The 23,974-nt window shown below is 41.6% G+C and overlaps 1 protein-coding gene across 2 annotated transcripts; it reads left to right on the forward strand.

Moving 5' to 3' along the window:
* The first annotated feature begins 5,693 nt into the window (after positions 1-5,693).
* slc6a15 (solute carrier family 6 member 15) lies at positions 5,694-23,781 on the forward strand. Of its 2 annotated transcripts, none has more exons than XM_010735473.3 (12): positions 5,694-5,845; positions 7,557-8,058; positions 12,643-12,800; positions 13,369-13,495; positions 13,641-13,822; positions 17,087-17,197; positions 18,838-19,079; positions 19,403-19,601; positions 19,723-19,915; positions 20,814-20,973; positions 21,364-21,526; positions 22,413-23,781. In XM_010735473.3, the coding sequence occupies exons 2-12, from the start codon at positions 7,758-7,760 to the stop codon at positions 22,791-22,793; spliced, it is 2,217 nt and encodes a 738-aa protein (XP_010733775.1). In that variant the 5' UTR covers positions 5,694-5,845; positions 7,557-7,757; the 3' UTR covers positions 22,794-23,781. The 2 variants fall into 2 exon arrangements, with proteins under 2 accessions (XP_010733775.1, XP_019117971.1); XM_019262426.2 differs by lacking the exon at positions 5,694-5,845 and adding an exon at positions 6,330-6,461.
* Positions 23,782-23,974: the final 193 nt, after the last annotated feature.

The following is a 23,974-nucleotide window of genomic DNA, read 5'->3' on the forward strand; positions in this document are numbered from 1 at the left end:
TTGCCTGCACTGCAAGTCCTGAGTTTATATCCACTCTACTTCATTTATTACTGGTATCAAAAATAACATCCATCACTGCTTATAGTGATAGTAACCTTTGACAACAGGTCTAATTTTGGGGGATATAGTTGTGATATAATGCAACAGAAACACAAAGCGTAGCCCTGAAAATGACCGCATTATAACCTTCATGAACGTAGGATTAGAACACTTTAGTTTTGGTGAATGAACCTATAAACATTTCTTCAATTGTATCTCGGAGTGCGGGTAATCTAACTGTTTGTAAGATTTGTTTCCTGATCAGAGTGTGTGAACAATCAGGAGCAAATCATTGATTTACCCAATCATGCCAACTCTGAGTGATTCCTACTGGCTGAGATCTTGTGTCTCAGTGACACATTGAAAACCAATACACCTTAACTTTCCATCAGAGGCCTGGGAGGGGTGAATTTGTGACGGCCGGATGGCATCATGTTACCAAAGTCAGGGTCAGCCCATGAAGAATTCAACAGGTAGGCAAGGTAAGCTGCCATCTGTGACGGACTCATCGCAAAATCAAAACAGCAGCACAGACTGGAGAACACCTGGTGCACAAAGGGGTATATAAATATATAAAATATACACTTATTGCTATTTCAAATAAGAGTCGAACCTCATTTATTACAACAAATGGAAATATCTGTTTGGCGCTGATGGCTTCACTATTAGATGCTGCCTGGATTAGACCAGAAAGGTGGAGGCAAAGCTTTGCCAGCACCAGCACTGTGTTGTAGCATTGGCAGGGATCAGTGAGGAGATGTTTAAATGGACTGCCTTGTTATAAAAATTGACTGTGATTGGTTTGTGAGTGATTCAAAATGAGCTGGCTGTCAGCTGATTAATGCCTAATAGTCAAATTTTCAAAATGAACAGACCATTCAACAGACCAACTCATTGCATGAGTTTATGCTCCACACAATAAGAACCACCAGCCTTTCTTCACTCAAACCCAATGACCTACTGATGTACAAGCTCCATCTGACACGGCTGTGATGTTGATGGTTTAACCAGCTGGGAAATGCTGAAAATAGATTGTAATATAGAACATAAAGCAGCAGACAACAATACTGGAGATGAATCAGAGAAAGAGTCACAGCATGGTCAGGGAAACAAAGAAGTCATGACAGAGTTCAAATGGATATATATAGATTAATAGCATTTAGTCACCCTTAGATCTTTTTTTCTGGACATTTTGATCCAAAGTTGACATCAGATAAACCTGCTTATGAAGTGGTAATTCTTCACTGTATTGGGCAGTATAGGCCTGTGTTTTTAAGGCATGTTTTTCTATACACATAATCAGTTTTTTCCTTTAATTTGACACCCGTCTGCATGTAATAATATGAAAAATCAAGAGAGGTAAGATTGTAACGACGTTTTGGACTGTGATACAAATACATAAGAATGAATGAAATCTCCCATTGTCAATGAATATGTGAATATATGAATGATCAATCAATTCATACACACTTTTCTCTAACACAGCACAGTATATACTTTAATTCTACATTTAAGTCTGAATTGATGCCAGTTTTAGTTGCAGTGTAATTTCATTTAATTATTTAATGTCATAACAGTAACCAATCATTCTTTTCAATGTTTAAAAAAATAGTTCAATATTCAGTATTCAGTTATCTTTCATCTGATGTGTTCGATGTTTTCTCTCAGTCTGGTGGTCCATTGCTGTTACATGGCCATAGCATAAGGTCAGATCTGTGATCCCATTCTTCATGTCATTTAACCTCTGATGACCTCAAGAAAATTGGTGATTTTTTTATCATCCTTTTTTTTGATACTTCAGGCAAAGTGATCTTTTCAGGCTCAACGTTTGGCTGAAAGGCAGCACGCCGCACAGTCAGTCTGTCTCATGAGCGAAGTCATCGTACTTATCGTCATTCTCCATGAAGAAGGAGGCATTCTTCTCTACAGACAGTGACATCATTGATTCCTTGAAGAAAGAGCTGATTTTCATGTCTTTAAACATAGAGATACAGACACACACACATATAGATACTGGAACACACTTATCATCATGCTGACACTAATTTTTGCCCATGGAGTCGTGATAGCAGCGCTATCAAATGTGACTCTGAGTGTGAGTGTTGATTATCATAGTAACTACTGAATCTAAAATTTACAATCAAATGTTAAACATCAGCATGGTAGCATTATCATAGTTAGCATGTTCATAATAGCATTGAGTTCAAAGCAATGCTGTAACTTAGAATGGTGTGGGTCATGGAACTGTGTTGTTTCTTGGTATCTTTTATTTATTTACAGGCTATCTGAACACATCTATCACCACTATCACACACACACACACACACACACACACACACACACACACACACACACACACACACACACACACACACACACTATACTGACACATATTCCAATCAGGGAGCTGAACACAGGAGGGAATTTGTTCAAACAGACAATGAAAGAGGTACACAGTTAAAGGTGGCTTTTATTCAGTTTATGATCACTTTTTATTGCTCGCAGGTAACTTAAATAATGAGTCTGTCTGCAATTTTCTTGCTTGCCTAAAACAACCTGTGGACTGAATTATCATTACCACAAGATGACAAATAAAACAACAATACATTTTTACAGCTTTAGTGTTCACCACTTCTCCACAGTGCTACTCTCTGAACAGATGGTGATTATGTAATGATAATATATGTCTTGGTTTTTGAATGGGTGGTGGCAGGTATTTGAATAATTCATAGTGAATGACATCTGTCATCTGCCAAACAAAATATACACGCACTAATACAATTAACGTGAACATTGGGTTTCTTTCACTGCTCTCATGGTTTCTGCACTGCCCTGCTGATGAGATGGAGGCTATTAGCAACAATCAATAACTGCTACTTACTGAGCTCCTGCAGAGAGGGAAAACTGCTGCGAGCAGGCAATATCTTGGACATTTTGTACAATGAGAATGACAGGCTGTGCTCATGTCAGGAGCACAGAGATATACGGGACAATATCTGAGAAACACTTCATCCTTCAACAGAGGAGAGCTGTAAAGAGCAGCGTTAAAGATTCACTAAAAGTAATAGGATTTGTGTTAGTATCAAAAACACACTCTCACCCACACATTTTGGCCTAATAAAGGCCCTCTGTAAACTGACACTCATACTCCGATTATGTCCTTGATGTACCTGAAACACTGTGGGTGGATATCACACCAGGCACTGGGGCAAGTAAGGACAGACATGGCTGGCTTTGGCCTATCCTTTTCCAATGTACATGTGCATGAATTAATTAATAATGACAATATGGGGTGTTAAGGGAACTCCAGCATCCTGTTGCTAGTTCTCATGCTTACACTCTATAGGCACAAGGAAGCATAATGCTGGGAATCAAGCATAAGTGACATACACATTACTGTACATCTGTTCCTATGTTTGATCTCTGTCTCCATGACACTATTTTGTCGTTTGCAATTCTCCCCATCAACAAAGCCTTTTTTTTTCAAGCTTTATTTGACAGACAGCTGAAGATTGATGTGGGGAGAGAGAGATGGGGAATGACATGAGCGAAAGAGCCACAGGTTGGATTTGAACCCTGGGCTTTGGCAGCAAGGACTGCGCCTTCACACATGGGGTGGCTGCTCTACCGACTGAGCTAAACGCCGCCCCGTATTGCACACTGTTGACACCATAGGGAAGCACATTAATTTATCCTTTACATATGACATATACACAGGCAACCAAGAAAATCATGGAGGAGCTTAAAACCGTTCACCTAATGGATGTAACAAGTGATTCAAACATAAACTTGTACAATTATGCCATACAATCTTACATGTTTGTTTGTAGACTATACCTTTCTGAATCTCCTATCTTTATGTCCATATTGTTGTTTGCAGCAAAAGTGCATTTCTACCATTTTGTGGGAAATGTCTGCATCAGCTTTTCCATCACAGTTATATCCCTTACAATGGCCATCTATTGTTCAAGTGTGAGAGGTTTGGTTTTATACCAATTTGTAAATATTGCAACCGAGACTGAGATACAGTTTGCTTCTTATTACTACTTCTGTCCTTAAGAATTGTCATTTTAAAAAGGCCACAATACAGGGTGGTGTTGAGCTCAGTTAAAATAAAGCTTGAAAAGGCCAAAAAAATTATATATATATAAAAAAGGCCACAATAGAAAACAATGCTAGCATATGCCATACATGTGAAATTAAAATAGCTTTACAGAAGTCTGACCTTGAAACTGTGACATGATGGGGTGGTATGAGAATACAGTTCCTTCATACAACCCACTTGTCATCTTCTGAGTCATACCAGTGAGGTTCTGGCACAGGTTTTCCCGCTTTTCAAACACTTGCTATGTAATTGTGCCCGGCCATACTTTTAACTGACGAAACTTTCACTTCAACCAAAGCTATTCTATGCATGACTTGATAGATAGCAAACATTTTGTACCCAAAAGAAAATAAACTGGTGGCCAGTTTATGGTACCGTCACATGGTCCAGTTGAGTAGGTGAAGGAATTAATGCCTCAATGCTTGCATAAAAACAGGTCATCAGTATTTTTCAGTTATTTTCATTAGATGCCGTGACAGTGTAATCTGTGAAAGTGCTTCATGAGTAAGTAAGTAAGTTTAAATTGCAAAGTAACTAATTATTAGTTACTTTGCAATTTAAATTTATAAAGCACAATTTACAAAGTAGCATAAATACAGGAGTTAAGCACAAGAAATTTAGTACATACAGTACATGAGTAAATGTATCACACAGCTGTCTGATTAGTTCTGGCTTTGTGGTGTCTGAAATATTCCTTAAAAAATTTGACCAAGAAAAATGTCTTCTTGTCTCTATTATGGACATGATTTTATTTGATTTCATAAAAAGACTATTCATTCGGCCTTTTTTTACTTGTATGTTGTTTTAATTGTGTCTTTTTATATTTATCTATTTTACTTGAAGCACCATGTGTTACATTAACATTATAATACTGATTTTTACTGTATGATATTGGTGACAATTTAACACACAATACATATTTATTCGATTCAATTGAATATTTAGCACATTAATTGGACACATTGGACTGAATGTATTTAGAATAAACTATATGTCCAATGCACAACGGAATATTTGGCTTTCTGTTTATTTCTAATATAGAAACATGTTGGTCTCGTCCAGGCTCTGTGTTTATTTTATGGATTTTCCTCGGGGGTCTCGCGGGGGGGGCGGGGGGGGTGACGCTCATAATGTCGACCTTGACTAAAAGCTCGTCTTTAACGAGTACAAAGCCGACATTACAGAATGCGTTCCGATATGAAAAGACATAATGAAAACAAATATGTGTAATGTGCAGTTTAATACACGTCCGGTGAAAGAAATGGGCGTTTATAAACAGAGGCACATTGCATTCATCCACCCAGCCTGCCCCCGTCGCTCGGTAATAGTGGATTGTACCAAGTTAAACAGAATGGGGGGGGGTTATAGAAAACAAATAAGGCATTTTTCACTTTAAATCTTATTTTTGAAGAAGCGTATTATGTGCGGTGATATATAGTAGGGAGTTTTAAGTATGTGCGGTGAAAAGTAGCACGGAGGCAGAGTGAAAAATCAGCCGGTCATCGGTGCGTCGGTGGAGGAGCACCCCTCGGAGCGGGCAGCGTTTGTGGCTGACAGATGGCACTTGAGTCGGCTTGCAGGTTTCAGAAGCGCATTTGTCGTTTGATGCTGCAGAGTGTGACAATGTTTTCACAGAGCATGTCTTCTCACAATTTCATTCCTTGAGACGAATCAGAAAGGGACCACTGTTATTCCACACGGGTGAGTACCACAGCATCCTCAGCGGGATTTATTAGGCTAATGATAAATGAATGATGTGTCTGTGTGTGTGTGTGTGTGTGTGTGTGTGTGTGTGTGTGTGTGTGTGTGTGAGAGAGAGAGAGAGAGAGAGACAGAGGGAGAAGGGCTACCAGTGTGCAAGATGTGGCCAGTGAATGATGAAACACCTCACATGGATGTCATGAAGACTGGGCGGGAGGAGGACAGTAATTTATGCGCATTTCTTCTAGAACGAATTGTGCCCGAGGAGCCACATGGCACCAGTGTGACTTATTCTCTATATTTATTTAATCCTTCCTACCATCTGCATTTCTCTCACCATTTTTTTTGTTTTGTCTCATCATCGGAGTCATGTGCAGACAAAAAAGAAAAAAAAAACAAAATCCTTTCTGTCTTTAGTCATCCCCAGCCTTTAAACACAGACATGCCCTTTATTTTCTTGTAATAATTGCGCTGCCATGTTCCCCCATTCCAGCGTCCATCCTCGCTGCAGTGAAGGTTACTCAGCATCAGCGCTCCTTTGGGCTGCTGTGTGGCGCTCTCTGGATTATGAAACGACGGCCTTTGCCTCATACAAAACCAGGCTAATCTGGAAGCGGTAAAGGAAATCTATTAATCACTTAATCCTCTGCTTTTGTGAAAGGGCGGATGGCGTGTTGTAATTCTGCAACATAGAGGGAGTGATTCCGGCGATGAGCTTGTTAGGATCATATTTAAAGATGTTGTAGAAATGCGTAATAGACGCGCTATAGGATGCTGAGCAGGGATGTTGCGCACCTTAACCCGCCTTTGCCTGGATTGGGTCCACACCCTTGAATCTTTCTCCGGCGCTATTAATAGTGACACTCGTGGTGTAAATGTGAATAATGATGTGAAAAAGAATACATGTGCCTCCTCCATCCTTTTTTTTTTTAAATAGGGAACCGGCTCATGTCTGCTCATATTTCCATCTTGGAAGCTGACATATTTTCATCATTTCTTATGTGTGAGGGCTTTCCCCAGCCCAGAGAGCTGCGGAGAACAGGAGTGTTTGGGTTCGTATGCAAATGGCCTCCTCCCTTCAATTATTCAGCAGGCTGGACACGCGATATTCTCCATACCTCGACCTGTCCCTGTCACAGTCACCGTCCACAGCCAGGCTAATGTTCCCAGCCTCTTTTTTTGTGTGTCAGAACAATGACTTACAAATAAGATGATCCATTCATCGATTTATTTCTTTGTTTCATACTGCCCCTCTCTCCACCCGCTAGACATGTGATTTCCATGTGAGGAATAACTCTGCACCCCCCGGATAAAGCAATAATTCTCAGTGTGGACTTTTTTTTTTTTTTGTTCACAGTCAGATAAGATGGTGTGTGAGCTGAATGGGTGTGTATGATCAGACTAAAACTGACTTTGATGTGTGGATGGTTCAGTCTGGTTAACACGTTTTTTATTTGTCTTGTATAAAAGACAATGTTTAGGTTTTAATTTCCATTCAATCCAGATTTTTAAGTGACTAAAAATCAGTCAGACAGCAGTTCATCAGGGGAAATGAGAGGGTTATAGCAAAGACACAAAACTCTTAAATGACTCGAACTCTGAGTTTTCTCAATGACAAATGGTGACTCAACTTTCTTCTTTTTTTGTTGTTGTTGTCATTGTTTTTTGGTGGGCTGTTTACTCACTGCAATATTTCCTTTCTGCCCCGCAGACATTTGGTGATGATGAAATAAACTACTTCCTCTTAACTCAATCCTCCACAAACTGTCTCACACACTACGGGCCCTTGAACCCCAAAAAACCTCAAACTTGCAGCTTTGCACAGCCTTTGCACAGCCTTTGCACAGCCTTTGCCCTTCCAGCCCGCCAACCAAAAAGACGTTCGACCCCTCGGCCTTGTTTGCTTTATCAAATGCCCAAAAACAGCAAGGCCGTCAAGAGAGAGCTTGACGACGATGTCACAGAGTCTGTCAAAGACCTGCTTTCCAACGAGGACGCCTGTGACGATTCCTTTAAGAAGAGCTCGCTGATCGTCAACAACCATGAAGGGGAAGGGAAAGAGTGTGATGTGGAAGAAGGGGGCTCGGATGGAGAGGAGGAGGAACGCCCAGCTTGGAACAGCAAGCTCCAGTACATCCTGGCCCAGGTTGGCTTCTCTGTAGGCCTGGGCAACGTCTGGAGGTTCCCCTACCTGTGTCAGAAGAACGGAGGGGGTGAGTCACTGTGGGCAACCACATACACAGCATGTATGGTAACACATTACCATGGTGATGGGCATAAGAAATAAAGGAATATCTTACCCACCAAAGTGATTGCTGCAGTTTGCAACAAAGTCAAGAAATTAAGCGTTAAGATGATGGCAGAGGTAAATGCATTTGGATGTAAAACTGAAAGCAAACACCTCCACACTGGCAGTAATGATGTCTAATAGCACAGGAAAACGTACAAGTACAGCAAGAAGAGTGTGTCAAAGTTGCAGCAGGAAATTTATCTGATCATTTTTACAGTTAGACTTCTGTCTAAAACTCGCCTGAGCATCTGACTTCTCGGGTTTCTCGCCTCCAACTGACTTCTTTTTTCAGCAGTGTTGCCAAATAGTCAGATTTGAGCAGTTAACTCGGTGAGTACAGTGTTATTACCAATAGAAATAACAGAAAGCATCCTTTAAAACAAGTACAGCAGTCACACAACAAGCACTTCACATATGCTGACAGTCGTAAAACCAAGCACAAAATGCTATAATATGACACTAGGTCATCAGGATCTCATGGACGTCAGTTCTGAGGAAACAGTAAATACAAATACTTCTAGTTTCTGTGAGTATGGAGATCCATGCTTGGGCATGTGTGTGTGTGTGTGTGTGTGGGTGTGTGTGTGTGCGTGTGTGTGTGTGCGTGTGTGTGTTGTATATCTTATTACAGAGGGCAAACGAGGACAACAGAATGACTGACATGATTCACTTCTCTGGCCCTGTGAAGGAAGCCGGAGTGTGTCACCGTTATATGTAATATTTAACAAGACAGAAACATGCTCATGATCATGTAGCTTATTATTATTATATTATTATTCCTCTGTACTGAGACTGTGTTTAGTATGGGTGCTGTGGGTGATGTTAAAGTGAATTTAAATGTCTAAAAAGTGTCATTTTAAGAAATACACCTGTAAAAAAGATCAGCCAGACTTCTCCAGAAGTCAAAATGTATCATCAAGTTACAACTCTTGGACATGGATTAGTCCTGAAATGCATATCAAGACTCAGCTTGCCCCAAACAGAGGCAGGTACGGTATAATGTTCAGTACTGGTGTAATGTGTTCAGTACTACCTGTTCGAGCTAAAGTGTGAGTAAGAAAACCTTTCTGTTTTGTACTCGTCTGTCAAAACCAGACTACTGAGTGACCTTCAGGATCGCCATGAGAGTCATGTGACCAGCTGTGTCTCTGCTGGTGTGCAGGCTGTAACATTTCACCGACAAACAGCAGCCACATCACATATATCACCTTTATATAACACCGCTGTCAAGGTGCAGCAAATAATTCTGGGAACAGCTGGTCCTCATGATTGTAGTCAAATGATAACAACATTCAACCCTGCTGCAATCCAAACCACATTTCCCACAATGCCAGTGAGTGTTGTGATATAGGCTAATGTGTAGAGGACAAGGTATTGCACTTCCTACCTGGAGATTATGTAAAGCCATTGACTGACTTAAGAAAGCTGATTAAATGTAACCGTCTCAGACAGCTTGTCCACACAGACCTGGGGCTTATTATCATTACTGAACCACAACAGCAATGGTTCCTGTTACAGTCCAACTCTCTAAAAGACAGAAAGTCCCCAAAATATACCGAGAAAATACACAGACATATTCTGAAGAAATTCAGAGGGAAGTCCTCCAGTTAATCAAACCACATGTGAAAATGTTTAAAGTCAATATTTACAGTATAATCTGCTGTCTCATGACTTTTCCTTCTACATATTATATTATTATCATAGTAAAATTACTGACTATAAGCAGGTCTAAAATGATGATGACTTGCTATTTATATATCTATATTTATATATATATATAAAAATCAACATACATTTGTGTTAAACGGAGTCGCCAAACATCAAGCAAGGTTAACAACACAAGACATAGCAGCCAGCTAATATTTCTTACTAGTCCAACAGCGAGAAGCCCAGCTCAGCTCGGTGTCTGTCTTTCAACCCAGTATTCCGGTAAGTGCAGCTAACAAACTGAGCTAACATTAGCTAACAGCAGCTGTAGTTTAGCAGCAGTTTACTGTCAGTCAAGAAACTCTGTAAGTCACATCAGAGTGGACGCACGCGCATTCACCTGAAAATCTAATTTGGATTTTATTTTTTTTTATTTTATGGTAGAAAAGTTTCACAATGTTGCTGAAAATTATAAACACACACACACACACACACACACACACACACACACACACACACACACACACACACACACACACACACACACACATGGTTTCATTCTTTGAGATGCAGTTATTCCACACTGGTGAACAGACCTGGACCACCCACCACATCATCCTCACTTGAATTTATTAGGCACTGAATCATGATTTTAGTAGTATGTTCTTTTATATAATTTGTGTAAGATCCATCTGTTAGTATGTGTGTGTGTGTGTAGTTTTGTGTACAAAATGGGTTCAGCTCAAGCCATGACCCCTCAGTCGATCCCATTATGTTCTCAGGTCTGTAAACAGCTCTGGTCACCCTGCTGTGTTTAAATAATTAGATTAAAATGGAGCAGGTCTATGTATGTGCTTGTATGTGTGTGTGTGCTTCATCTCCCTCTTTTAGTCAACCACACATGTCATGTGCAGTGTTCACACGTGTATATACATCACTCATTTCATTTCATCTACTTACTTTAAAATACATTTCCTTTTATGTCTATGTGGAGAACAGAGGAGCGTTTAGTTCTCTGAGTGCTGCAGCTGATCAGTGTATTTTCATTGTTGATTCATTTGTCAACATTTTTCTCAATTAATCGTTCCATCTATGAAACGTCATAAAGTCATAAAATAGTTTAATTCAACCAAACAAGTTGATAATTCAACTAACCATTTTAGTGCTATAAAGCTTTATGTGATCAGAATTATGGCTGAAATCTGGGCTGAATTTCTTCTGTACTGACTGAAATGTGTAGTATCAAGTATCCAAAACTGTCACATATCGAATATCAGGTTTGGAAGAAAAAAAAAAAATCTTTCCTTGTTGTTTGTAAGGCAAATTAACCACGCCCTTGTACACAGGGGGCTGGCATAAAACATGGAAATGTGACTCGTCTTGATGATGCCCAGACTGGATAAACCAGCCGTTTCACCTTTATGTACGACAAGTGATGAGAACCTGGAAACTATTTTAAGAGGAGATGAAATACACTCTTATCAGGCTGTTTGCTTTCTCAGAGTTCCATCAAAGTGTTTGAATGTCCAAGGGAGACTGTTGAGGCTTTTCAAAGACAATGGGAACCAGAGGGGTTTTTGATGCTGACTGATGTCAAAGCCTCCTCCTAGAATGAACTGTGTACTCAGTGAACCAGAATTAGATGTTTTAATATTAGAAAATTAGCCTACTGTACATACACAAACACACATGCTTACAACAACAGACACACATTTACTTCCTGTCTGTGACCAGTCCAATCCAAGCCAAACCTGGGAGGGACAGCAGGACTCAGGAAAGGATGTGAATGAACGTCCTGCCAGATGAAACAATAAGCCGTGTTGAAACAGGGATAAAACTAACGTCAAAACAATAAACCCATGGTGGTTTTGATGCCGTCATCAATGATGTGTTAACATTTGATGTTGTGGTTTAGCTCACAAGAGGAAGAAAAAAAAAGGTCACGAAAGGGATTTTCAGATCTTCTTTGTTGAGGTGTAGTATCACTGGTGAAAAGTATGTTTTGAAGAAAGAGTTGGCTGGTTTGTTTTTCTAACACTAACTCTGGTTTTTCCACCAGCGCAGGTACAAAACCTCATCTCACATACCTTGCATTGCCCTGTTTGTCACAGGAAAAAAAAAGTCTCATTATTTAAAGTATGCATGCAGTGTTGGCACATCTAACCACAGGCTATTTCTTCTAAAACAAAGATTCTCTTCCAACCGCCATGCGTCTGGTTACTGCTCATGAGCACTCTGACTGTCACAAGAGACGTGCCCCCCTGTATTCTATCGCAGCACACTATTACAGCCTGTTTTAATGTTAGTCATTCGCCCTGAAACCTTAATTCTAGAGAGGAACGCCGTCGTTGCACTGTGCCTCAAAGCAATCACACTGTAATTTAGGTAATTTTAGACTTCTGTATCTTTCCTGGTTTCCAGAATTATTTGATTGCACCACACACCATGGGGGACGTATTAGATGGAGACACACAGATGCAGCTCAGCAGATGTGCGTGTAGTAGTCTGCGTGTGTGTATGTGTGTGCGCACGTTAGGGAGATAATGAGACAGATACTGTTAAAGAGGCTGCTGTGTGTTTTTATGTGCTTTGAAGCAAATGGTTCACCATCAGGGGGGGTGTTAGACACAAGTATAGTTAAAGTTTAGTAGGCTGCTGTGTTTGTATGTGTGAATTGTATGTGTGTGTGTCGGTGTATCATAGCATGTGGCAGATAGAAAGAGAGAGAGAGAAAAGGTGCAATGTGCTTATGGGCTGTTTTCAGGAACTGAAATGGTGTCACTTCACAGTTATCTGATGACATAGTTACCCTTCCTTGCATGTTCTCCATTTAACTTGTCTGTATTGTTTTGACTGGCAGGAGCGTACCTGGTGCCCTATTTCATCCTGCTGGTACTGATCGGCATCCCGCTGTTCTTCCTGGAGCTGGCCGTGGGACAGCGGATCCGCAGGGGCAGCATCGGGGTGTGGAACTACATCAGCCCTCGGCTGGGGGGCATCGGCTTTGCAAGCTGTGTGGTGAGTCTGACACTGGGGCCTGCGCCAACTCTTTTATGACACATGCTTAAGTTGTAAGCAGCATGAAGACTTGTCAACAGTGTTGTTGAAACAGGAATAGTAAATATCATGCTACTTTAATGCATGACATGTACAGTATAAAAATAACCAGTGTGTATGATTCGGTGACACCTAGCAGTGTTGCAGATTGTAACTGTGTCACCTCACCTCAACTGTGTCAAACGACTCACCACACCTCAGGTGTAAAGGATTTTATAGGTGATTATACACTAATGAAAACAGAGTTATGAATATTAGATTCCATTTCTGCCATGTTTACATAATGTTTAGATAACTCCTGAAATTTGAAAAAAAAAAAACAAGGGAAATTGTTTTGGAACATGTATGGGGGAGGGGGATTCAAGGTTTTTTTTGTCACACATCACTCAGAAAATAAAGTGTGCTCTTGTTTTAAGAGAAAACTCAACTGAATACATGTAGATCAATGTTTGCTACCTCATGAGATGATCCATACAGCTTCACTGTTTGTTCTGTGAGTCTGAAGTGAACTTGCCTCTCTTGTCTGTAGGTGTGCTTCTTCGTAGCTCTCTACTACAATGTCATCATCAGCTGGAGCCTCTTCTATTTCTCCCAGTCCTTCCAGCAACCTCTGCCGTGGCATGAGTGTCCACTCATCAAGAACAAGACCAGTACATGTAAGACACAATCAGACATACTAACAAACCAATTCATCGGCTCCAGCCACAGTATAACCATGGGCTCACTTTAGAAGGCTTCTGAACTACTGTACAGTTCATGTTAATAAGGTGACAGCGCTGAGGTGTAACTTTTTGTCCATAGATGTGGTGCCTGAGTGTGAGAAGAGCTCGGCCACCACCTACTACTGGTACCGCCAGGCCCTGGACATCTCCAACAGCATCTCTGAGGGTGGAGGACTCAACTGGAAGATGACCGTGTGCCTGCTGGTTGCCTGGTCTATAGTTTGCCTCGCCATGATTAAGGGAATCCAGTCTTCAGGGAAGGTAAGGAGGATTTTTCACTTTCTTGGTTTGTGCAACCCTTGCTCTTGTATTACATCAGGTTCGCACCAGCAGAAATAATTGGAGAAAAGATATTTTAGGGCTAGGAAATGAAGAAGAGGAAGAGAAGAGTGTGTGAGAGCAGGAGAGGAAGAGAGCAGAGGAAATGGCTTACTACAGTACAGCTGCCCTGCAAGCCTGGCAGCTTGGTCGATATACAGTAACTACTCAAACGTAGCTGGTCTGCCGTGGAAAATGAGGAACAATGACGGAAACAAAAGGCCATTTCTCACCCGGTGTTTTGGAAAATCCTCTCACACGTACTTAGCTCACTTTATGGAGTGTAACTGGTCTGAATCCACTGCTGCCGTAGTGTGAGTTTTTTTCACATTCAGTCTCACATATGCCCCTGAGAGCTCGTGATCATGTGTGTGTGTGTGATTTCTGGATCAGCTTATTTTATCTTAGTGTAGCAAAGCTGACAGTCGCGTGACTGGCATCCGGAAGGATTAGTCCCACTGGCTAAAGGTTGATGTTTGCTCGCACCGAGCTCCTCTCTTTTTTACAGGTGATCTTTATCATTCCACACTTTCTCATATCATATGACGAGCATTAGCTGGCATGCTTTCAAGGTCCCAGTCGAGCTTGTTAAAATGGTCCCAGAATGATCTTCGTTGGTGAAGTTATTTGCTTTTGGTATTCCAACAAACAAACCAAAGTTTTTTTTTGTAATGGTGTGGCTGCCACCAGCTAAATGGGTTTCTCCACCTTTGATCTAGACATTGTCCTGAGCTCAAGTCTTATCCCAGCAGCTGTCTGCTGTTTGCCTGGCCCCATTTAGCCCTCGTCTTTTGCACGGCATTCACCACAAGAGCCCTAGACAAAACAAGATGGATGCCTTCAACAGCAGAGGTGCTTTAATCTTTGCCTGTGCCGCCGCGATGGTTTCACAGTGCTAGACAGTTTCATTTCTCCTCCCTGTCACGCTGCTGCCAGCCAAAAAAGTGTCACCGATAACCACAACTCTTTGAACATAAAGGATGTTTAAGTTCTTCCACTGACATCATGAAAATAAAATGAATCACCGACACAAAGAAAAGCCACATTTTTGTTAAAGGAACCACCCAGGCTACTAGTTAATTGTACAGTTTGAGCCAGATGGTCTTCCACCAACTACCTGGTGTGTGTCTGGATGGCCTTTTGAGTGGGCCAGAGAAGAAATGGGCATGAACTTTCCCAGCTCCAAGTGTCTTTGAAGTTTAATCAGCACTGTGTCATACAAAAGAATATTAATGGCCTCTCCACCCATGTTCACAAAAGCCTTTTCCGAGGAATATCCCTACCGCGATCTGCATTTCTCTCCCATTTGTGTGTGTGGGTGGGCGTGAAAGGAATCAGACCATTTTGGTTGCCATGGTTATACGCGCTCTTTTGGCTTGGCTTGATTGTCAAGTGTGTGGAGCAAAAAAAGGGGGGGGGGGATAAGTCCTGTCATAGACTTGAAATTTATTGAAAGTATTTGAAAGTTTTGTTCGTTTAGTCTAGGTTACTGACGCAATCACTCACCTCATCATGGGAAAAACTTTTTATATCAGCTTATGAAGATAGCAGTTCTCAGAACATGGCCTTTGCGAGAAGCACACGCTATCTGTGATGACCCATAATCTTTCATAATAAAAGTCAATTTTTTTTGATAGAACATAAGAGTGAGGTGGCAAAGGAGCAGATATCTGCTTATCACACAAAATAGCAGCCTGTTTGGCTTTGTGCTGACCAAGGCCGCGACTGTGTTCTTAAACAAGAGCACAGCGCTGGGTGGTTCAATCAGAAAAGAGCTGACGACAGCTGCAGCTGAGAAAAGAAAAAAAACCTAAGCACAGAAATGTATTTGAATTAGAACATTTTACTTCACACATAGAGATATATGTCGTTTAGAACGTTTGCTGAATTCACAAAAAGGCCCAGATAATGAACTACTAAACTGATCATTTAAGGGAGTCTGGGGAGTTTCTCTTCCTGTATTAGTTACAGTTCCTTACAAAGAAGACAACATTGTATTGATGTTTCTTTACGAGGGAGGAAACAACATAATCTGTTGCATTTAATGTCAAATTTACATGAGGAATTGAGAATTTCTCACAAACATTTAGCAAACTTGGTAAGTTTCTATTCACTCAACAAATAAGTCTGAGGTATTGCGGTTGCAAAGTGTTCACAAACATCTGCTGCTTATCTTGGCAGGTAAGCAACACAAATACAGAATTTACATTATGAACCAAATGGAAATCAGACAGCGAGTTTCCCATGCAGTTACAGGTTAGAGTAGGGAGTATACGTCAGTGTGGCCTACGACATGTGGTCAAATGCATCCCAGACCACCTTGACAAGTGTTTTGAGTGATCTGATCCCAATGCATCTTGGTGGTCGTTCACGCTTGTATTTAGATTAGATTACAGCCTCATGTAGTCTATTACTTACATGCTTTGCATTGAACTTTTAAATATATGACTGAATCATGCATAAGTGTGGATTATACCTTTCTCCCTGAGACGAGACATTACACATATGGACCACCATGCAGGAGACGCAATGTCTCTGAATCACCACCCGTGTTTGTGACTCACCCCTAAACCATCTCTTGGTGCCTGCACCCACACCCCATTGCCAGTCCTGTAAACCAGTGTGTGACATACCGTAGGAGCGGCTGAGTCAGGCCTCTCAGTCTTTGAGTATCACCTCATCTACACAGAGAGGGAGAAAAGAGAGAGAAAAAAAAAGACAAGAGGCCCACTGTCTAATTAGCGTGATAACTGGACAAAGGGACTTGCACAGGCTCAGCAGCTACCAGCTTTGGCCTGGGACCCTGCTGATAGTGGTTACACAACGTTCACGGTACATTAAGTCATCACTCCATGAAGATGTGTTGCCATTGCCAAAGATAAGTTTAAAGAAAGGTTTAAACAGAAAAATTTAATTAAATGTCATCAACATTAGACAGAGCTCCTGTCGTCTGTCGTAGTTTTCCGACAGGAACGAAACATACCAGAGATTTTAAATAGTCTTAGTAATCCATAAAAACTCACCCTGTGCAGGGTGTAACATAATATGACATCCTGTGATTGTCCTCGATACTTTAACTAGTGTTTCACTTATGCAAACACTGTTCCTGACAGTTTAACATCTTCACAGTCTGCTACACCCAGAGAAATATTCAGAGTGACTTCGTTAAAGTTGGGGATATTAACCGGATGTTTTATTTGCTTCCAGGTGATGTACTTCAGCTCCCTGTTCCCCTACGTTGTGCTGCTTTGCTTCCTGGTTCGGGCTCTGCTCCTAAAGGGCTCTCTGGACGGGATTCGACACATGTTCACACCCAAGGTAATGCACGTCATAAGCCAGCGTTTCTCTACACTGTATGACTAGAAATTCAGAGCAAGGATGCTGTCTGAAGTCAAATGAAGCCACCAAGGAAAAACGTTTTTTTTCTCAAGCAGCCACACTTAAATTAAATCCACTGACTGTAAAAAAAAAAAAAAAAAAAAGGCTTCTGAACTCAAATATTACATCTGCACTGTAATAGGCCAGCTCCTCGGCAGCAACAGGCCAATGGCGCCTCAAGCTGTGGAATCATATCACCATGGAAACAGCAGTTACTGAGGCTTTTTCTGTAACCAACCAGCGGAAAAAGACGCTGGTTCACAGCAGAGTCGGCCTGTCTCGTGTGTCTGCTCAGTCTCGTCGGCTGACATCTTAAGACTTCAAACGTTCACGCGCATTGTGCCACCATCTTCGTGTACCTGCAGACTTCAAAGTGCTGCTGCTGTCTGTGTGTTCTGCTTTGTGCTCGGAACAGTTTGAGACCCTTGTAACACAAAGCTGCCACATGGAAACTGTCAAGATGCCAGCTGTCTTTTGTGGCAAGACGGTACAATGAGAGTCTGCGGAGAGACACTAGATGTTAATTATTGAAAAAAAAAAAAATAGATAAACTGAAGATTCATCTTCTTTAAAGCAGCTTAGTAGACATGCAGTATACTCATGAAGATTATTGGACTTTTGGTTTTTACTTTATTGTCACTGAAGTAAAATTTCTCTAGCAGCCATGTTAAGCACAGAACATACACAGACTCAAAGCATAATGAAATACATAAATCAACAAAAACCCGTAAAACTTATGCTAAAACTAGCTCAAATAAAACATTATAAAACAATAGTCGAAACATAACATAAAGCCATCATCACTCCACCCAAGTATAAACAACTGTTGCTTTTTAATCTGCCAAATGTTGAATATATTTATAACTATATGTTGATGTGTAGTGCTGCAAATATGAATACACCCTGGACAAGTCAAGACAGAGGCTGACTATCCATTGACACCTACGGACAATTTAGAGTCACCAATTATCCTATTAAGTGCGTGTGTTTGGGAGGAGGCCAGAGTATCCTGAGGCAAAATGCTCTCAACTCAAGGTCCACTTACTTGCTTTTTCTACACTTTCAGCCACATTTCATAGTCCATCAGCGGTTAGACATTATGTTTGGAGGTTTGGTCGAGTGATACAAATCATGTCGAGTAACAAACCCTCACAGATTGAGGTGTTTGGCGTCTTAGCACCATAAATAACTCATAAGATATATTTTAAAATGTGAGCAGGTGAGCAGCTGATCAAGTAGTCGGCAGATGTTCATCTTTCCATGCGTTTGTCGTCTTTTCCCTGCAGTTTGTTCACAGAAGTACGGTACTTTACAAATGAAGTTTATTACATAACCTCTGCATCCTGGTTTTTTCTTTTATGTTTTTTCTTTTATGTTTTTAATTACTTTGTGCCTACGAGGTAAAAAAATATTATTCTTTGGGACATCAAAGGCACCTAAACCTGAATATCTTCGGGTACATTTTTATCATATTTAGTCATGTAGTAAATGTTTGTATATACACATATTCCTACAATGATAACTGTAAATGTAGACTGTGTTACCAAACTGAGCCGAATCTGTCTGTGCTGTGTTTTCAGTTGGAGATGATGTTGGAGGCCAAGGTGTGGCGAGAGGCGGCCACGCAGGTCTTCTTCGCCCTGGGTCTCGGCTTCGGAGGCGTCATCGCCTTCTCCAGCTACAACAAGCGGGACAACAACTGCCACTTTGACGCCGTCTTGGTGTCTTTTATCAACTTCTTCACCTCCGTGCTGGCCACCCTGGTGGTGTTTGCAGTGCTGGGTTTCAAAGCCAACATTATGAACAGCAAATGCGTCGCGCTGTGAGTACAAGCGTCCTCTCACATTTACTGTTGATATTTATAGACTCAAAGACATGACTGAAGACATCAAAGATGATCTAGAGAAGTTGATGTGTAACTCACAGTCAAATGGTGAGCGTGGCTCTGTAGTATTTTTATTCTTTTTGAGGAATTTGGGGAAACAGTTGAAGTAAAAACATGTCTGTGTCATGTCTGGAAGGATTCTGAAGTATCAAGTTCAGCTGACCACATCCGAACAGCGATAGTTCAGTCATAGTGTGAGGTGGTAATTCTTGATCCTGTGATGTTTAACTAACTACCTTCTGCCTTTTTTTTTTTTTTAGGAACACAAAGAGGATTGAGTTGTTGTTAGGGAATGGCATTGATGCACACCTGATCCCCAAGCACATTAACTTCACTCAGGTTAGTCAGGTCAGTGTTGAGGACTACCATAAGATGATAGAGGTCATAAAAGGGGTCAAGGAGGGCGACTTTTCACAACTGGGACTGGATGCTTGCAGCATTGAGGATGAGCTCAATAAGGTACATGCAAAAACAAAAATGCTCTTCTCATCTAACTCTCAGTAAAAAAACAGAAACAAATAATATTTCCCAAAATGTATAATGTAAAATAAAAGCTCCTCTTCTTATCTCCCTTTAACAGGCGGTCCAAGGCACAGGCTTGGCCTTCATTGCCTTCACAGAGGCCATGACTCACTTCCCAGCCTCGCCCTTCTGGTCTGTCATGTTCTTCCTCATGCTGATCAACCTCGGCCTGGGCAGCATGTTCGGCACCATCGAGGGCATCCTCACTCCGCTGATAGACACTTTCAAAGTCCGCAAGGAATTTCTCACAGGTTAGAGAGCTCTAAGTACCTCCACTTCGACTCTTTTACAAGTGTACAAATTTCAGAAATCTCTGAAATCAAGTTTAAACGAACGTTTTCAGTCATATAGATGTTTTGAGAATTAGATGAAGTGTTGTGGAAAGGCATTGTGATCGCTATGGCTCGTGCAGGTCCCGACAAAGATTGTGCACATACAGTGTGTAGGCGGTGACGTTCGGAAATGTTCCAAAGTGGGTGGATGCAGGATTGCTAAACGTCCCATGCATATTTCTTGTCTGATGAATGTGGAGGTTAGCTTCATCCACCTTAATCCCTGCATGTCTATGGAAGCACCTCCAACAGGAAATAGACATTAAGGTACACCAGACAATCCATTTCCTGCTCTGCCACAAGACCAAAGGAGGATTTAAACTATAATAGTGTATTCTATAAGATAAATGTGGATATTATAATGTCAGTTTATGTTAGAGTACCAGTACAAAGTACCTCCACACACTGCATTCAGACAAAAAAGAAATAAAAGTACTTAAGTACTTAGAGTTGAGCTGAAGCCGCAGAGAGAGAGGAGATAGAAAGAAATATCTGAGAAGAGAAGCTCCACCAGAAGCAACAGAATAACAATAACAGGTATGATTAATGATACTCAGTGGCTGCTGCACACTACAGTGAACAGATGTGGGCCATCCCGCTTTAAATGGGTCCCGCTCTACTTAAACACACTCCATTTTAGCTGACTTTATCCCCGCTCCTCTTGTATGAGTCTGGGTGTCTGGGGGTGTAACGACAGCATTTCATGGCACACTGTAAAACAGCTTCTGTGTTTACCAGTCATAAAGATGTACAGCAATGCTGCTCGCATATAAAACGTCGAGTGACACGTGTGTTATAACACTCCTCTCCTCTGCAGTGGGGTGCTGCCTGTTGGCCTTCTCCATCGGTCTCCTGTTTGTTCAGCGCTCAGGGAACTACTTTGTGGCCATGTTCGACGATTACTCGGCTACTCTGCCTCTGCTCATAGTGGTCGTACTGGAGAACGTGGCAGTCGCTTGGGTCTATGGGATCGATAAGTAAGTACAAAACATCATCATCAGTGTAGACTTAGCTTTTTATGAATTACCTCACACATGTGCAGGACTTAAAACTTTTATAGGCTAGAGATATAAACAGAAAGTATATATGTATATTTTATAGAGAAGTCTGCACTCCTGCATGGTGTGAGTAATTCTTGTAAGAACCAGCCGTGACTGAAAGTTGTGACTTTAGGCGGTTAACACACCAGTTTCTAAAGTGCATTATTTTTAGAACCACTGAGTGGCACGTTGTTTAAATGAAGTGACTTAAAGGAGACATACAAGCATCAGACGAAGGCCATCGTGTTCATAGAGCAGAGATTTTGCAAATTCTTTACCACAAACATCTGATCTGACTTCCTGCCACATGCATTGCCACTCTCTCAGATTCTTTGAAGACCTGAAGGACATGTTGGGCTTTACGCCGTACCGCTTCTACTACTACATGTGGAAGTACATCACGCCCATCCTGCTGCTGGTCCTCCTATGCGCCAGCTTCATCCAGCTGACCATGACCCCGCCCAGCTACAGTGCCTGGATACAGGAAGAGGTGAGTTTCTCCTGGGACCACGAATCAATGGGGGTGGAAGTTCTCCTACTTCTTAAAAACCTGGAACAAGTTAAAAGCAAATTAAAGGGTTCAAAGTAAATGAGGCAGTAGCTAAAAACAGGGAGGGGTAAAGGCAAAGTTTTCACTGATAAACACATGTTCTTTTAACCCACAGACAATCAACAGGATGTGTGGTCTACCAGAGACACATTCATGCACCTGTTTGATCACATCAAGACAAAACTAGTCATTTGGAAAAGTGGAGCAAAGGCCAAATGGGACAAAAAGTCCCTGCGTGCACTCTTTAATTTGTCCAGTGAAGCTAAAACCCTTCTCCGCTCATCAACAACAGCCAATTAGTTCACCTGCAGCTGGACTGAACCTCACTGTGAGATGATTCACCTTAGCTGAGAGAGCACGATGATTGGATATCATTTATCTTGAACTACAGACTCAAGACAGAAGTGGTGACCAGTGTTGTAGTACTCGAGATTGGTCTCTTGACTTTCTAAACCACAAAGAGTTTAAGCGTGCACACGCTACATATTCACTACCTCCGTAGGCGATATACTGTCTGGTCTTGACTTAGTCACACAGTCATACACTGATGGCATTGGCTGTCATGCAAGGTGCCAACTGCTCATCAGTTTTTAGGAGCTAACCATTCATACACATTCACACACTGATGGCAGAAGGACACTTCGACATGCAGACTGGAGGGGATCGAACCGCCTAAAGGGAACTGATCTCCAGAAGTGCCAGACCTTTGTGGCTTCACACATCTGCTAAACTCTTAATAGGCCATAGTTCCTCTCAATAAACATCAGACGTTTCATACCAGCCACTAACTTTCTGTTTCTCTCCGTGTCTGTGTTCTGTGTTCCAGGCCAAAGAACTGACTTTGCATTTCCCCGTATGGGGTATCGTGGTCTGCATCTCTCTGGTGGTGATGGCCATCATGCCGGTGCCGGTGGTCTTTGGCCTGCGCTATTTCAACATCATCGACGACAGCACCAACGGCCTTTCCACCGTCTCCTACAAAAAGGGCCGCATCATCAAGGAGACTGCTCGGCCGGGGGAGGATGACGACACCAGCCTGATCCAGGGCAAGTCGCCCAGCGAGGCGCCATCACCGATGCCTGGCAATAGTATCTACCGCAAGCAGAGCGGCAGCGGTGGTCCTGATGTTGACACCGCACCCAACGGCCGTTACGGTATTGGTTACTTGATGGCTGACATGCCGGACATGCCCGAGTCGGACTTATAGACTGACTGCATAGTAAGCCCTGCCCGGCCATACCGGCTGGCCACTCCTCCCCTCCGCCCCTCTGCGTGCATTTAGTTGGCCGAATCATTAATGTATATTTTACTTGTACTGTATATTCTTTGTAGATATCGTAGCTGCTCTCATATTTGTCGTCTCTGAACCTTATATGATTGTCTACCTTTAAAAAAGGTGTGGAAATAAACGTCATCCTTGTCTAACTCTTAGCCCGTTTGCTTGGCTGCGTCCCAAACTCATCTCTAGCTCTCCCCCACACCGACCTTTGCTCCCTCCTCCTTGCAGATGCTATAGGAGAGAAAAAGTGTAAGCAATAAGGTGGACACTCCACCAGGCCTACTTGAACAAGAATCTGCAAAGAGGAGTGTGCAAAAGGAGTGGGTGAGGGGGGTCAAGAGGTCATCTTGGGACTGCACTTGTGTCTGGGCAGTATAGATGAAGCCAGCTTTGAGTCCTGCTGTAAACATGATTGTGTCCATTATGACCCCTAACTGCTGGCCAACAAGTACTGAGATTAGTAGCAGTGTAGCCGCTCTGGATGGTGTAACAATGCAAGACTGATGAGATTTTTCTTGGTGAAAGTTCAGGTCAACTGAGTTCAAACATTGAGAGGATGGCCTTTGAAAACCACTCCCATGATTGTTTGAGACAAAAGTGTGCCTAAGTAATTTATATTTGTTTATAGAATACATGATGGACGTTGTATATTTAACGTATTCTGTAAATATAATATAAATATTATAAATATATTTATCTTGATAGTTTGGATATCAGAACACCATGTTTTTAAGGTTCAGAAGTACTTCAAATCCTTAACTCTCCTGTGTCTTTGTTTTTTACTAATGTGCTGTCAATGTTTGTGAGGACTGAGTCCTCCTTGTAAATAATTTTTTCATGAAATGGCTTCAAATGCGATGTCTTTCCCCCCACCCCCCCTCAAGAATAAAGATCAAATGTGGTCCATACCCTGAAACTGACTGATCTAGTGATTTGTTTGGTGTCCTTAAAAGTATGTTTTTTCTCAGAACAAATATCAGGTTTTTCCCAATACATGTGTCATAATTCCTCTGAAACATATACCACATTCCTAACGATCCAGGGCTCCATTTACAGAGTACGGCAGAAATGACTCCATTAGTGTATAATTACCTGAAAATAATCTTTTG

This window comes from Larimichthys crocea, chromosome X (genome assembly GCF_000972845.2).
Source record: "Larimichthys crocea isolate SSNF chromosome X, L_crocea_2.0, whole genome shotgun sequence".
NCBI lineage: Eukaryota > Metazoa > Chordata > Actinopteri > Sciaenidae > Larimichthys > Larimichthys crocea.